The 14,640-nt window shown below is 44.9% G+C and overlaps 1 protein-coding gene across 1 annotated transcript in view; it reads left to right on the top strand.

Moving 5' to 3' along the window:
• The window catches only part of LOC118378039 (ribosome-binding protein 1-like), a 50,536-nt gene that overhangs the window by 23,011 nt on the left and 12,885 nt on the right, over nt 1–14,640 (top strand). Inside the window, exons 7-15 of the mRNA XM_052477627.1 lie at nt 580–733; nt 9,154–9,271; nt 9,528–9,709; nt 10,161–10,295; nt 12,619–12,653; nt 12,779–12,890; nt 13,243–13,280; nt 14,166–14,256; nt 14,468–14,508. Coding sequence (XP_052333587.1) covers nt 580–733; nt 9,154–9,271; nt 9,528–9,709; nt 10,161–10,295; nt 12,619–12,653; nt 12,779–12,890; nt 13,243–13,280; nt 14,166–14,256; nt 14,468–14,508 — 906 coding nt within the window. The remainder of the gene's footprint in view (nt 1–579; nt 734–9,153; nt 9,272–9,527; nt 9,710–10,160; nt 10,296–12,618; nt 12,654–12,778; nt 12,891–13,242; nt 13,281–14,165; nt 14,257–14,467; nt 14,509–14,640) is intronic.

Genomic DNA, 14,640 nt, shown 5'->3' on the forward strand with positions numbered 1-14,640 from the left:
TCTTCTTTGTCCCAGCCCCTAAACGTTTTAGTATTTTCCACTAAGAAGAAAACATTTTGAGAATAAACCATAATCTGTTGTTTTGAGAGTACAAATGGAACTGCAGATCAAATACATTATGGTCTAGGATTACTGCGGCGTGAGGTTCTACTGCGGCGCGAGGTTCTACTGTGGTCCTTCTGTGGCTCAGTGAGAGTTTGTAACGCCAGGGTAGTGGGTTCGATTCCCGGGACCACCCATACGTAGAATGTATGCACACATGACTGTAAGTCGTTCTAGCTAAATGGCATATATTATTATTATTATTATTACTGCGGCGCGAGGTTCTACTGCGGCGCGAGGTTCTACTGCGGCGCGAGGTTCTACTGCGAAGCCCACGGCGTGAAAAACAAAACAATACCCGCACTTGTCTTTTCCTAATATAATTGATTTTGGTGATAACTACGTTGAGGGAAAATGTACTTGCTACAACTGTGTGGTTGTTTCCTCTAGATATATTTTAGATGAATACATTTAACTGTAAGTTGATCTGGATAAGAGCATCTGCTGGAGGACTCAAATGTAAATGTCTCTCCTCAGACAGAATGCAGAGCTGGCCAAGCTGAGACAGGATTGTGCCAAACTGACCAAGGAGCTGGGGGAGAAGAGTGTGAGCCTTAAGACTGATGAGGTCATCAGGACTGGACTGGAGGCTAAGGTGTCTTCTGTAGAGAAACAATTGTCTTCACTACAGGTAAGACTGGAACACACACACACACACACACACACACACACACACACACACACACACACACACACACAATGATGACTACATCTGGAGAGTGGGCTGGAGGCTGCCAGTTTGCTGAGAGCCTTGCCTGGCCTTACCTACTGGGTCCCCCCCCCCCCACACACACACACTCTCATTTTATCATCATATTGTCATCAAAGGTATCTGTCTCTTAACCCTTATCTACTGGCTGGTTCCTCCCTCTAAACCCATATCTATTGGTCCCCTTCACCCCTGTAAAGCGCCAGTGATGTGGGCTGGATCTCAGATGGGTTTGTAATCACAGAGCTGTGTGTTGGACTGGAATGCAACCACACAATAATGGGGCTGGCTGCTGGCTGTAAGGGAATGCTTTTCTCTCTCAGTACCAGATGGAATGTGTGCTACGTGCCCAAGCAAGGCAGTACTCCATTCTGCATATGCTGTCTGCAAAATGGCCGCCATCTAGTCTAACTATGTATACTGTACATCAGACTGCCTGCTATATGGAATCTACTATGGTTACTGCTACTACTACGGTTACTATATGGGGTCAATCTTACACCATATGTATTGAATTCAAACTAAAAAAAAAAGAATCGTGAGCATAAAAAAATATAGTTGAGAATCTAAACATATTTTTGAGGACGGGTGAAATAATGGCTGTTGAAATCAAAAACCAAACGATTGAAAGCAAAATGTAGAGATAAACAAGACATCAAAAAGCAAAACCCCAAATCTTTTTAAGAAAGTAATTTTCAAGCGAGAGCAAAACTCTGACGTCAAATTATTAAAAAAAAAACATTTGAAAACGAATGTAAAAACCAATCCTATTGAATACATTTAGCCTACGCTCTTGCCTGCATGTAATACCTTGAGCTTTCACTGCCAGTCCTTTCCATTGAGAGTTTTGGCCTTATTTTTCTGTGGAGGGCGGGCTATAGAGGGAGGAGTAGACAATGAGTCTCCATTGGTCCGCTAGTTTTGGAGTGACTGTTCGTCTTAACCCAATCAATGAACTCGATAGACAGGTTTTTTTCTTTCTATAGCCTACTTAAGTAGACGGTCTGACGTCACCGTTGCGCGCCACATGGCGAACCAGTTACCAACACCTGCCGCAACAGGTAATTCATGTGTTTACCTACGTAGTTAGAAGGGTCATGGCCAGTGACTCATCAAATCATTGATTGGCTTAAGCCAAACAGTCACTCCTAAACTAGCGGACCAATGGAGACTCATTGTCTTCGCCTCCCTCTAAACCCCTCTATAGTCTACTTGGTAAATAAGACAAATATTTACCAAGTAGACTATAATAAAAAGTAACAGAATAACAATAACGAGGCTATGTACAGGGGACACCTGTACCGAGTCAGTGTGGGGGTACAGGGGACACCTGTACCGAGTCAGTGTGTACCTGGGTACCGTCAGTGGGGGGTGTACAGGGGCACCGAGTCAGTGGGGGGTGTACAGGGGGTACCGAGTCGGTGTGGGGGGTGTACCGGTCAGTGTGGGGGGGGTGTACAGGGGTACCGAGTCGGTGTGGGGGGTGTACAGGGGGTACCGAGTCAGTGTGGGGGTACAGGGGGTACCTCAGTGTGGGGGGTGTACAGGGGGTACCGAGGGGGGGGGTGTACAGTGTACAGGGGGGGATGTACAGGGGGCACCGAGTCAGTGTGGGGGTGTACCTGTACCGAGTCAGTGTGGGGGTGTACAGTTTGAGGTCATTTGTACATGTAGGTGGATGGTGAAGTGACTGTACATAGATTAACAGAGTAGCAGCAGTGTACAAAGGGGGGTGTAAATTGTCCCGTGGTGATTTTATTTATTGTTCAGCAGTCTTATAGCTTGGGGGGGTCGAAGCTGTTGAGACCTTTGGTCTTAGACTTGGCGCTCCGGTACCGCTTGCCGTGCATTAGAGAAGACAGTCTAACTTGGGTGACTGGAGTCTCTGACAATTTTATGGGCTTTTCTCTGGCACCGCCTAGTATAAACAGTTGAAGTCGGAAGTTTACATACACTTAGGTTGGGGTCATTAAGACTTGTTTTTCAACCACTCTGTAAATTTCTTGTTAACAAACTATAGTTTTGGCAAGTCGGTTAGGACATCTACTTTGCATGACACAAGTCATTTTTCCAACAATTTGTTTACAGACAGATTATTTAACTTATAATTCAATGTATCACGATTCCAGTGGGTCAGAAGTTTACATACACTAAGTTGACTGTGCCTTTAAACAGCTTGGAAAATTCCAGAAAATGTCATGGCTTTAGTAGCTTCTGGTAGGCTAATTGACATAATTTGAGTCAATTGGAGGTGTACCTGTGGATGTACTTCAAGGCCTACATTCAAACTTAGTGCCTTGACATCATGAGAAAATCAAAAATTGTAGACCTCCAAGTCTGGTTCATCCTTGGGAGCAATTTCCCTACGCCTGAAGGTACCACGTTCATCTGTACAAACAATATTACGCAAGTATAAACACCATGGGACCACGCAGCCGTCATACCGTTCAGGAAGGAGACTCATTCTGTCTCCTAGAGATGAACGTACTTTGGTGAGAAAAGTGCAAATCAATCCCAGAACAACAGCAAAGGACCTTGTGAAGATGCTGGAGGAAACCAGTACAAAAGTATCTATATCCACAGTAAAACAAGTCCTATATCGACATAAACTGAAAGGCCGCTCAGCAAGGAAGAAGCCACTGCTCCAAAATCGCCATAAAAAAAAAGCCAGACTACAGTTTGCAACTGCACATGGGGATAAAGATTGTACTTTTTGGAGAAAAGTCCTGTCTGATGAAACAAAAATAGAACTGTTTGGTCATAATGACCATTATGTTTGGAGGAAAAAGGGGGAGGCTTGCAAGCCAAAGAACACCATCCCAACCGTGAAGAACAGGGATGGCCGCATCATATTGTGGGGGTGCTTTGCTGCAGGGACTGGTGCACTTCACAAAATAGATGGGATCATGAGGCAGGAACATTGTTGCTTCAATATATCCACATCTCAAGACATCAGTCAGGAAGTTAAAGCTTGGTTGCATATAGGTTATCCAAATGGCCAATGACCCCAAGCATACTTCCAAAGTTGTGGCAAAATGGCTTAAGGACAACAAAGTCAAGGTATTGGAGTGGCCATCACAAAGCCCTGACCTCAATCCTATAGAGAATTTGTGGGCAGAACTGAAAAAGTGTGTGCAAGCAAGGAGGCCTATAAACCTGACTCCGTTACACCAGCTCTGCCAGGAGGAACGGGCCAAAATTCACCCAACTTATTGTGGGAAGCTTGTGTAAGGCTACCAGAAATGTTTGACCCAAGTTAAACAATTTAAAGGCAATGCTACCAAATACTAACTGAGTGTATGTAAACTTCTGACCCACTGGGAATGTGATGAAAGAAATAACAGCTGAAACCAATCATTCTCTCTACTATTATTCAGACTTTTCACATTCTTAAAATAAAGTGAGGATCCTAACTGACCCAAGACAGGGAATTTTTACTAGGATTAAATGTCAGGAATTGTGGAAAACTGAGTTTAAATGTATTTGGCTAAGGTGTATGTAATCGTCTGACCTCAACTGTAGGTCCTGGATGGCAGGAAGCCTGGCCACAGTGATGTACTGGGCTGTACGCACTACCCTCTGTAGGCTGAGCAGTTGCCATACCAGGCTGTGATGCAACCGGTCAGGATGCTCTCTGGTGCAGCTGTAGAACCTTTTGAGGATCTGGGGACCCATACCAAATGTCGATGTTAACTGGGGCCTGTTCGGCCCACCTTTTCCTGTAGTCCACGATCAGCTCCTTTGTCTTGCTCACATTGAGGGAGAGGTTGTTGTCCTGGCACCACACTGCCAGTTCTCTGACCACCTATAGGCTGTCTCATCATTGTCGTGATCGGGCCTACCACTTGTTGTCAGCAAACTTATTGATGGTGTTGGAGTCACGTTTGGCCACGCAGTCGTGGGTGAACAGGGAATACAGGAGGAGACTAAGTACACACCCCTGAGGGGCCCCTGTGTTAAGGATCAGCGTGGCAGACGTGTTGTTGCCTACTCTTACCAGCTGAAGTGGCCCGTCATGAAGTCCAGGATCCAGTTGCAGAGGGAGGTGTTTAGTCCCAGAGGTCTTAGTTTAGTGATGAGCTTCGTGGGCACCATGGTGTTGAACACTGAGCTGTAGTCAATGAACGTCATTGTCACACCGGTGTTCCTTTTGTCCAGGTGAGAAAGGGCAGTGTGGAGTGCGATTTGAGATTGCATCATCTGTGGATCTGTTGGGGTGGGATGCGAATTGGGGTGGATCTAGGTTGTCCATGAGGATGCTGTTGATGTGTGCCATGACCAGCCTTTTCAAAGCACTTCATGGCTACCGACGTGAGTGCTACGGGGCACTAATCATTTAGGAAGGTTACCGACACTTTCTTGGATACAGGGCCAAAGGTAGTCTGTTTGAAACATGTAGGTATTAGACTCTGTCAGGGAGAGGTTGAAATGTCAGTGAAGACACTTGACAGTTGGTCGGCGCATGCTTGGAGTACACATTCTGGTAATCCGTCTGGCCCAGTGGCTTTGAATGTTGACCTGTTTTTAAAGGTTTTGTTCACATTGGCTACGGAGAGTGATCACACAGTCATCCAGAACAGCTGGTGCTCTCGTGCATACTTCAGTGTTACTTGCTTCAGTGTTTCTTGCCTCCAGTGTGTGGAGTAAAGGTGGTCTAGGACCCCCCCCCTCCTTTAAATTAAGGTCCCTGGCCACTAGGAGCGTGCTTCTGTGTGAGCATTTTCTTCGCTCGCCTACGGATTCTCGAAGGCTGCCCGATCTGCCTCTTTTCTTCACTCAAAAGGCGTGGCTCTAAGCCTGTTCAGTGAAAGCAGGATATCCTTCTCGTCGGCCTCGTTAAAGGAATGTTTCTTCCAGTCTGCCATGCGTAATCGTGGTTCTGATGTCCAGAAGTTATTTTTGGTCATAAGAGACGGTAGCAGCAACATTATGTACACAATAAGTAAAAAATAATAATAATAGTAAGTTACCCCAAAAAACAAACAAAATTGCACAATTGTTTGGAAGAATGTAAGTCAGCCATGTTCTTCGGCGCAATCTTTTGATGTCTTATTTTAGTTTATAATTCTATACATTTTGCTTTCAATTATTTGTTTTTTGATTTTCAACATCCATTATTTCACGTCCACAATTTATTTTATTTTGAATTCAATATATATCGCGTGAAATTGACTCCCTTATTATTAAGGCTGCAGCTAAGGCTTCTGACCAGCAGTTTAAAACGTTAGCACACCCAGCTGTGTTTAGTACATAAGCTACATCCTAATGTAAGGGGGAGCAAAGTATACCCCACAGGCTGTATCCGGCCCGCTGGGCACTTCAATCCGGCCCCGATACATTTATTTTATTTTTAATTTCTCCCCAATTTTGTGGTATCCAATTGGTAGTTACAGTCTTGTCCCGTCGCTGTAACTCCAGTATGGACTCGGGAGAGGCGACAGTCGAGAGCTGTGCGTCCCCAGGAACACGACCCAGCCAAGCCGCACTGCGTCTTGACACAATGCCCGCTTAACCCGGAAGCCAGCCGCAACAGTGTGTCAGAGGAAACACTGTGCACCTGGCGACCCCACAGGCTGTATCACTGCCCACGGCCAGCAACAGGAGTTGCTCGTGCGCAATGGAACAAGGAAATCCCGTCCTGCCAAACCCTCTCCTAACCCGGATGACGCTGGGCCAATTGTGCGCCGCCTCATGGGTCTCCCAATCATGGCCAGCTGTGACACAGCCTGGGATCGAACCTGGGTCTGTAGTGATGCCTCAAGTCTGGGTCTGTAGACCGCTGCGCCACTCTGGAGGCTCCCGCATATTAATTTTAACAATTGGTCCCCTAAACAAAATGCAGCCCCCCGATGTGGCCCTGAAGCCAAAAGGTTTGCCCTCCCCTGTCCTAATGGAATGCTGTTTATCATGGGATCCATCCAACCCAGCTGTGTTTAGTACATTAGCTACATCCTAATGGAATGCTGTTTATCATGGGTACATTAGCTACATCCTAATGGAATGCTGTTTTATCATGGGTACATTAGCTACATCCTAATGGAATGCTGTTTATCATGGGTACATTAGCTACATCCTAATGGAATGCTGTTTATCATGGGTACATTAGCTACATCCTAATGGAATGCTGTTTATCATGGGTACATTAGCTACATCCTAATGGAATGCTGTTTATCATGGGTACATTAGCTACATCCTAATGGAATGCTGTTTATCATGGGTACATTAGCTACATCCTAATGGAATGCTGTTTATCATGGGTACATTAGCTACATCCTAGCTGTTTATCATGGGTACATTAGCTACATCCTAGTGGAATGCTGTTTATCATGGGTACATTAGCTACATCCTAATGGAATGCTGTTTATCATGGGTACATTAGCTACATCCTAATGGAATGCTGTTTATCATGGGTACATTAGCTACATCCTAATGGAATGCTGTTTATCATGGGTACATTAGCTACATCCTAATGGAATGCTGTTTATCATGGGTACATTAGCTACATCCTAATGGAATGCTGTTTTATCATGGGTACATTAGCTACATCCTAATGGAATGCTGTTTATCATGGGTACATTAGCTACATCCTAATGGAATGCTGTTTATCATGGGTACATTAGCTACATCCTAATGGAATGCTGTTTATCATGGGTACATTAGCTACATCCTAATGGAATGCTGTTTATCATGGGTACATTAGCTACATCCTAATGGAATGCTGTTTATCATGGGTACATTAGCTACATCCTAATGGAATGCTGTTTATCATGGGTACATTAGCTACATCCTAATGGAATGCTGTTTATCATGGGTACATTAGCTACATCCTAATGGAATGCTGTTTATCATGGGTACATTAGCTACATCCTAATGGAATGCTGTTTATCATGGGTACATTAGCTACATCCTAGCTGTTTAGCATGGGTACATTAGCTACATCCTAATGGAATGCTGTTTATCGTGGGTACATTAGCTACATCCTAATGGAATGCTGTTTATCGTGGGTACATTAGCTACATCCTAATGGAATGCTGTTTATCATGGGTACATTAGCTACATCCTAATGGAATGCTGTTTATCATGGGTACATTAGCTACATCCTAATGGAATGCTGTTTATCATGGGTACATTAGCTACATCCTAGTGGAATGCTGTTTATCATGGGTACATTAGCTACATCCTAATGGAATGCTGTTTATCATGGGTACATTAGCTACATCCTAATGGAATGCTGTTTATCATGGGTACATTAGCCACATCCTAATGGAATGCTGTTTATCATGGGTACATTAGCTCCTACATCCTAATGGAATGCTGTTTTATCATGGGTACATTAGCTACATCCTAATGGAATGCTGTTTTATCATGGGTACATTAGCTACATCCTAATGGAATGCTGTTTTATCATGGGTACATTAGCTACATCCTAATGGAATGCTGTTTATCATGGGTACATTAGCTACATCCTAATGGAATGCTGTTTATCATGGGTACATTAGCCACATCCTAATGGAATGCTGTTTATCATGGGTACATTAGCTACATCCTAATGGAATGCTGTTTATCATGGGTACATTAGCTACATCCTAATGGAATGCTGTTTATCGTAATGTGTAGAGTGAGCCAGTCTTTTAGTTGATGGTCAAGACTTAATGTTTAATCATTTTAACTCTGATCTCTTCTTGTACCAGCCCTGAGGTTTATCATCAGAATGTTATGTAATTAAAGGGCCTATCAGTGAACTTATACACTCCATACCCTTTACACCATGCCTGTATCCTTATCCATCTATTTTGCGCTTGCTCTCTTTTGCTCGTCAGTTTTTTTAATAGTTCCTATTAACTCTGTAGCTGGACAATGAAGTAGAGACATTGTATTTATCCTCTGCTGCCCTCTGTTGGTGAGTAAGGTGTGCACCCTCCGTCCATAATCAGGCAGGCCATGCAGATACAGTAGCGAGACCATAATAAGTAGAGGCCCAGTCGGTACAGATCGGCAACGCCAAGGGTCGTTGATTCAATTCCCAATGGGACCACCCATGTGTAAAAATGTATTCACGCGTGACTAAGTTGCTTTGGATCAAGTGCTCAGCTAAATGTCATAAGATGGATGGATTTCATAACTTACCCTGAGCACGTTGTCACTGAAGTATCACAGAATACTATCTGCTGTGTGACAGCATGCTCAGGGTATTACAGAATACTATCTGCAGTGTGACAGCATGCTCAGGGTATTACAGAATACTATCTGCAGTGTGACAGCATGCTCAGGGTATTACAGAATACTATCTGCAGTGTGACAGCATGCTCAGGGTATCACAGAATACTATCTATGTCGATCAGGCCAGTCATGCCGAGAGTGAACAGGAGCTGCAGAGGAGGCTGGAGGAGGTCAGTGAGGAGCTGAGGAGTTCTCAGAGGACCCTGGAGAAAGCCCAGCAGGATGCTACCACCCTTTCAGGTAAAGTATTGTTCACGTTTAAGACATGTCTAACGGGACATGAAACGAAAGTGCTCCATTGAAGTCCATGTAAACTCGTGCTGAAACTTACCTCAAGTTCGACCTTAATGTATTTTGGATCGCGTTATTTTTCACTGACGATCTTAACCTACATTTATTTTATTCTTTAAAATTGCAGGTGAAATAAGGTATTTTTTTTTTACTATTGATTAAAAACAATGTTGATAGTTTGTAGCACTGTCTGCTGTCCCTCCAGATCTCCAGGTCCATCTGGGCAGTGTAGAGGATGATCTGAAGGAACGTGGGGCCCAGCTGGAGGCCCTCAAAGCCCAGCTGGAGCAGACTGAGCTGGAGAAGGGACAGCTGGAGGACCAGGTGGGATCCATTAATGTACTTCTCGAGGCCAGCCAGAACAGAGACGAGAATGAGGACTTGGAGGTGAGTTATTAGATTAGATAATATGATATTATCGTTTAGGTAGGAGCCTAGACTGCTCCCAACCAGCACTTGCACACTGCGCGAGCCAGTCCTTAGTAGTGCCAGAGAGTTTTAAAACCCATAGACTAAACATGAATTTAATTCCTGTAAACATCCACGATGAAGAATCGGAGCACCGTCAATGGGAGAGTGGCAAATTCATTCAAAGTATTTGCAGGAAGTAATCCCCAAGTGTGGAGTGTCTGTTTCCAAACCTCTCTGGGGCTAGTAAGCATTATCTTGTCCTGAGATGGCATGGAGGTGGAAACCATGTTATCCACTGTTCTTCTTGATCCACTTCTAAAGATGTCTGATTTTATGTTTATGTGTTGTAGGATAACTCCACTGAGTTGGAACGGCTAAAGATCAGGTACTTTCTGATCTGTCCCTCCATAATTCTCTCTCTATATAGATGTGGAGTTGGTCTTTTCTCAACAACACCAATCATTTCTCTTCCAGTCTTCAAGACCAAGACGTTCAGCTGGCGTCACTCCAAGAGGAGCTGAAACAGCTCAAAGAAATGAAACGGGAGGCAGCGATGACTGCAGTAAGTATCTCAACTCTCAGACCGTCTCTGTTCTGTTGTCACTGTGCTAGTGGGATGGCCATGAACTTTGGCTAGCGGAATCGGTTATTTCTCTATTGAATCACTAGCGGAATTGGTTATTTCTCTCTCGAGTCACTAGCGGAATTGGTTATTTCTCTCTCGAGTCACTAGCGGAATCGGATATTTCTCTCTCGAGTCGCTAGCGGAATCGGATATTTCTCTCTCGCACTAGCGGAATTGGTTATTTCTCTCTCGAGTCACTAGCGGAATTGGTTATTTCTCTCTCGAGTCACTAGCGGAATTGGTTATTTCTCTCTCGAGTCACTAGCGGAATTGGTTATTTCCCTCTCGAGTCACTAGCGGAATCTGTTATTTCTCTCTCGAGTCGCTAGCGGAATTTCTCTCTCGAGTCGCTAGCAGAATCTGTTATTTCTCTCTCGAGTCGCTAGCGAATCTGTTATTTCTCTCTCGAGTCGCTAGCGGAATCGGATATTTCTCTCTCGAGTCTAGCGGAATCGGATATTTCTCTCTCGAGTCGCTAGCGGAATCGGATATTTCTCTCTCGAGTCGCTAGCGAATCGGATATTTCTCTCTCGAGTCGCTAGCGGAATCGGATATTTCTCTCTCGAGTCGCTAGCGGAATCGGTTATTTCCCTCTCGAGTCACTAGCGGAATCGGTTATTTCTCTCTCGAGTCGCTAGCGGAATCTGTTATTTCTCTCTCTCGCTAGCAGAATCTGTTATTTCTCTCTCGAGTCGCTAGCGGAATCTGTTATTTCTCTCTCGAGTCGCTAGCGGAATCTGTTATTTCTCTCTCGAGTCGCTAGCGGAATCGGATATTTCTCTCTCGAGTCGCTAGCGGAATTGGTTATTTCTCTCTCGAGTCACTAGCGGAATCGGATATTTCTCTCTCGAGTCGCTAGCGGAATCGGATATTTCTCTCTCGAGTCGCTAGCGGAATCGGATATTTCTCTCTCGAGTCGCTAGCGGAATCGGATATTTCTCTCTCGAGTCGCTAGCGGAATCGGATATTTCTCTCTCGAGTCGCTAGCGGAATCGGATATTTCTCTCTCGAGTCGCTAGCGGAATCGGATATTTCTCTCTCGAGTCGCTAGCGGAATCGGATATTTCTCTCTCTCGAGTCGCTAGCGGAATCGGTTATTTCTCTCTCTCTCGAGTCGCTAGCGGAATCGGTTATTTCTCTCTCGAGTCGCTAGCGGAATCGGATATTTCTCTCGGATATTTCTCTATCTCTCTCGAGTCGCTAGCGGATTCGGATATTTCTCTATCTCTCTCGAGTCGCTAGCGGATTCGGATATTTCTCTATCTCTCTCGAGTCGCTAGCGGATTCGGATATTTCTCTCTCTCGAGTCGCTAGCGGATTCGTATTTCTCTCTCTCTCGAGTCTAGCGGAATCGGATATTTCTCTCTCGAGTCGCTAGCGGAATCGGATATTTCTCTCTCGAGTCGCTAGCGGAATCGGATATTTCTCTCTCGAGTCGCTAGCGGAATCGGATATTTTCTATCTCTCTCGAGTCGCTAGCGGAATCGGATATTTCTCTATCTCTCGAGTGCTAGCGGAATCGGATATTTCTCTATCTCTCTCGAGTCGCTAGCGGAATCGGATATTTCTCTATCTCTCTCGAGTCGCTAGCGGATCGGATATTTCTCTATCTCTCTCTCTCTCTCAGTCGCTAGCGGAATCGGTTATTTCTCTATTTCTCTCTCTCTCGAGTCGCTAGCGGAATCGGTTATTTCTCTATCTCTCTCTCGAGTCGCTAGCGGATTCGGTTATTTCTCTATCTCTCTCTCGAGACACTAGCGGATTCGGAATTTCGGTTATCTCTTCTCTAGCGGAATCTTTCTCTATCTCTCTCTCGAGTCGCTAGCGGAATCGGTTATTTCTCTCTCTCGAGTCGCTAGCGGAATCGGTTATTTCTCTCTCTCTCTCGAGTCGCTAGCGGAATCGGTTATTTTTCTCTCTCTCTCTCTCGAGTCGCTAGCGGAATCGGTTATTTTTCTCTCTCTCTCTCTCTCTCTCTCTCTCGAGTCGCTAGCGGAATCGGTTATTTTTCTCTCTCTCTCTCTCTCTCTCTCTCTCGAGTCGCTAGCGGAATCGGTTATTTTTCTCTCTCTCTCTCTCTCGAGTCGCTAGCGGAATTGGTTATTTCTCGAGTCGCTAGCGGAATCGGTTATTTACATGTATTCATGTAGACATGTCTCGGCAGGATTGTATCCATTGGAAAGAGCCCTCTTGTATCCAAAGAAGGGTATTGAGAAAACTATAGATTTTGTCTTATAATCTTCTCACTCTGTTGCGACAGGTCATTACAGCTGAGACCGAGCAGGCACCTAACAGGTACGTCTAGCCCCCCCCCCCTCTACCTGTTTTAAATCATCCGTTTGATTCAGTCACCAGCTTTGTGTAATTCTGCTATTACGTACCGGAACATTCTCATATGTATCTCTTTTATTTCATTTTAGTGAGGACAGATGCCTGGTGGTGTCCCTTCAGGAAGAACTGAAACAGCTTAAAGAAGAGATGGAACAACTACTAAACTCTCCCGTAGCGCCCCAAAGTTTGGCGCTAAAATCGGTACCATTTCTATATTTACACGACAGTTTATTTCCATTATGAATATTGACATGTTCTCGTGGTTAACTTGGGTTGACATATAGCCTAGTGGTTAGATAAGTGAGTCTGCAAAAAAAATATATATCTGGCAACCAACGGGTTGCTTATATCAAATCCTAGATGCCTTTGCCTGCCGTTATGCCCTTGAGCAAGGCACTTTACCGTCCCACCACAACTGCTCCATGGCGCCCAGTGTGGCAGTCCCCTGCTCCAACGTGTGTGTGTTTTTTTCCCCAGAGGGTTTGGGATAAAGCAGACCAATAAAGGCATCTTAATATTGATTTTTTAAATTTTTTTTATTTTTTTTTACCAGGCTGATGTCTCAGGAGAGTCTGATCAGCTACTCAATGGGTATGTTATCATTTTATTGATGGCTTGTTCCAGGGAAATGGATTTACCAGGGGACAGAACATTGGCTTGTTCCAGGGGACAGAACATTGGCTTGTTCCAGGGAAGTAGATTTACCAGGGGACAGAACATTGGCTTGTTCCAGGGGACAGAACATTGGCTTGTTCCAGGGGACAGAACATTGGCTTGTTCCAGGGGACAGAACATTGGCTTGTTCCAGGGGACAGAACATTGGCTTGTTCCAGGGGACAGAACATTGGCTTGTTCCAGGGGACAGAACATTGGCTTGTTCCAGGGGACAGAACATTGGCTTGTTCCAGGGGACAGAACATTGGCTTGTTCCAGGGGACAGAACATTGGCTTGTTCCAGGGGACAGAACATTGACCAGGGGACAGGGGACAGAACATTGACCAGGGGACAGAACATTGACCAGGGGACAGAACATTGGCTTGTTCCAGGGGACAGAACATTGACCAGGGGACAGGGGACAGAACATTGACCAGGGGACAGAACATTGCCATGTTTCACAGTAATACATTTACCAGGGGACAGAACATTGACCAGGGGACAGAACATTGACCAGGGGACAGGGGACAGAACATTGACCAGGGGACAGAACATTGACTAGGGGACAGGGGACAGAACATTGACCAGGAGACAGAACATTGACCAGGGGACAGAACATTGACCAGGGGACAGAACATTGCCTTGTTTCACAGTAATACATTGACCAGGGGACAGAACAGTGACTCGAATAGGACTGTCAGTTATAGTAGTTCTATGTCTTGTGCACAACTCTACAAAAAAACCTATCAATTCCATACATCTTTATTACAGTAAAACACTCCATTGTCTAATGCTGGTGAACCATGTGCTCTTCCATCCAGTCTGGAGAAGAGTGAGAGCCAGGAAGTAACACTAGAAGAGGAAGACATTCAACTCAAAGAAGAATCTGAACAGGCCCAGAGCAGCACCATTGTACGTTCCCCTTTCCTCTCCTACAGTCACATTAGCCTGGTCCCAGGCCTGTTTGTGCTGTATAGCCAACTCCTATTGGCGTTCGGTATGACCATGACCATTAGGATTTTGGCAAGACGGCACAAACCGATCTGGTGACCAGGCTATAGTTTCCTTGCTTGTCTATAGCAACGTGATCCGTATCAGTGAAGGATCTGTTTTGTTGTTTCAGCAGTCGCACAACACAGCAGAACTGGCCGCGCTACAAACCAGGTACCTGGAACGTTGCTCATCAACAAACACACTTATTATTTTGAAATTGTTCTTTCCCTTATGGAATATCAAAAACAAACGAGATTTAAAGTCTCTTCAAAATGGCTATACACTTTACAGTGAAACAATACA

The sequence above is a fragment of the Oncorhynchus keta genome, chromosome 24 (assembly GCF_023373465.1).
Source record: "Oncorhynchus keta strain PuntledgeMale-10-30-2019 chromosome 24, Oket_V2, whole genome shotgun sequence".
In the NCBI taxonomy this organism is placed as follows: domain Eukaryota; kingdom Metazoa; phylum Chordata; class Actinopteri; order Salmoniformes; family Salmonidae; genus Oncorhynchus; species Oncorhynchus keta.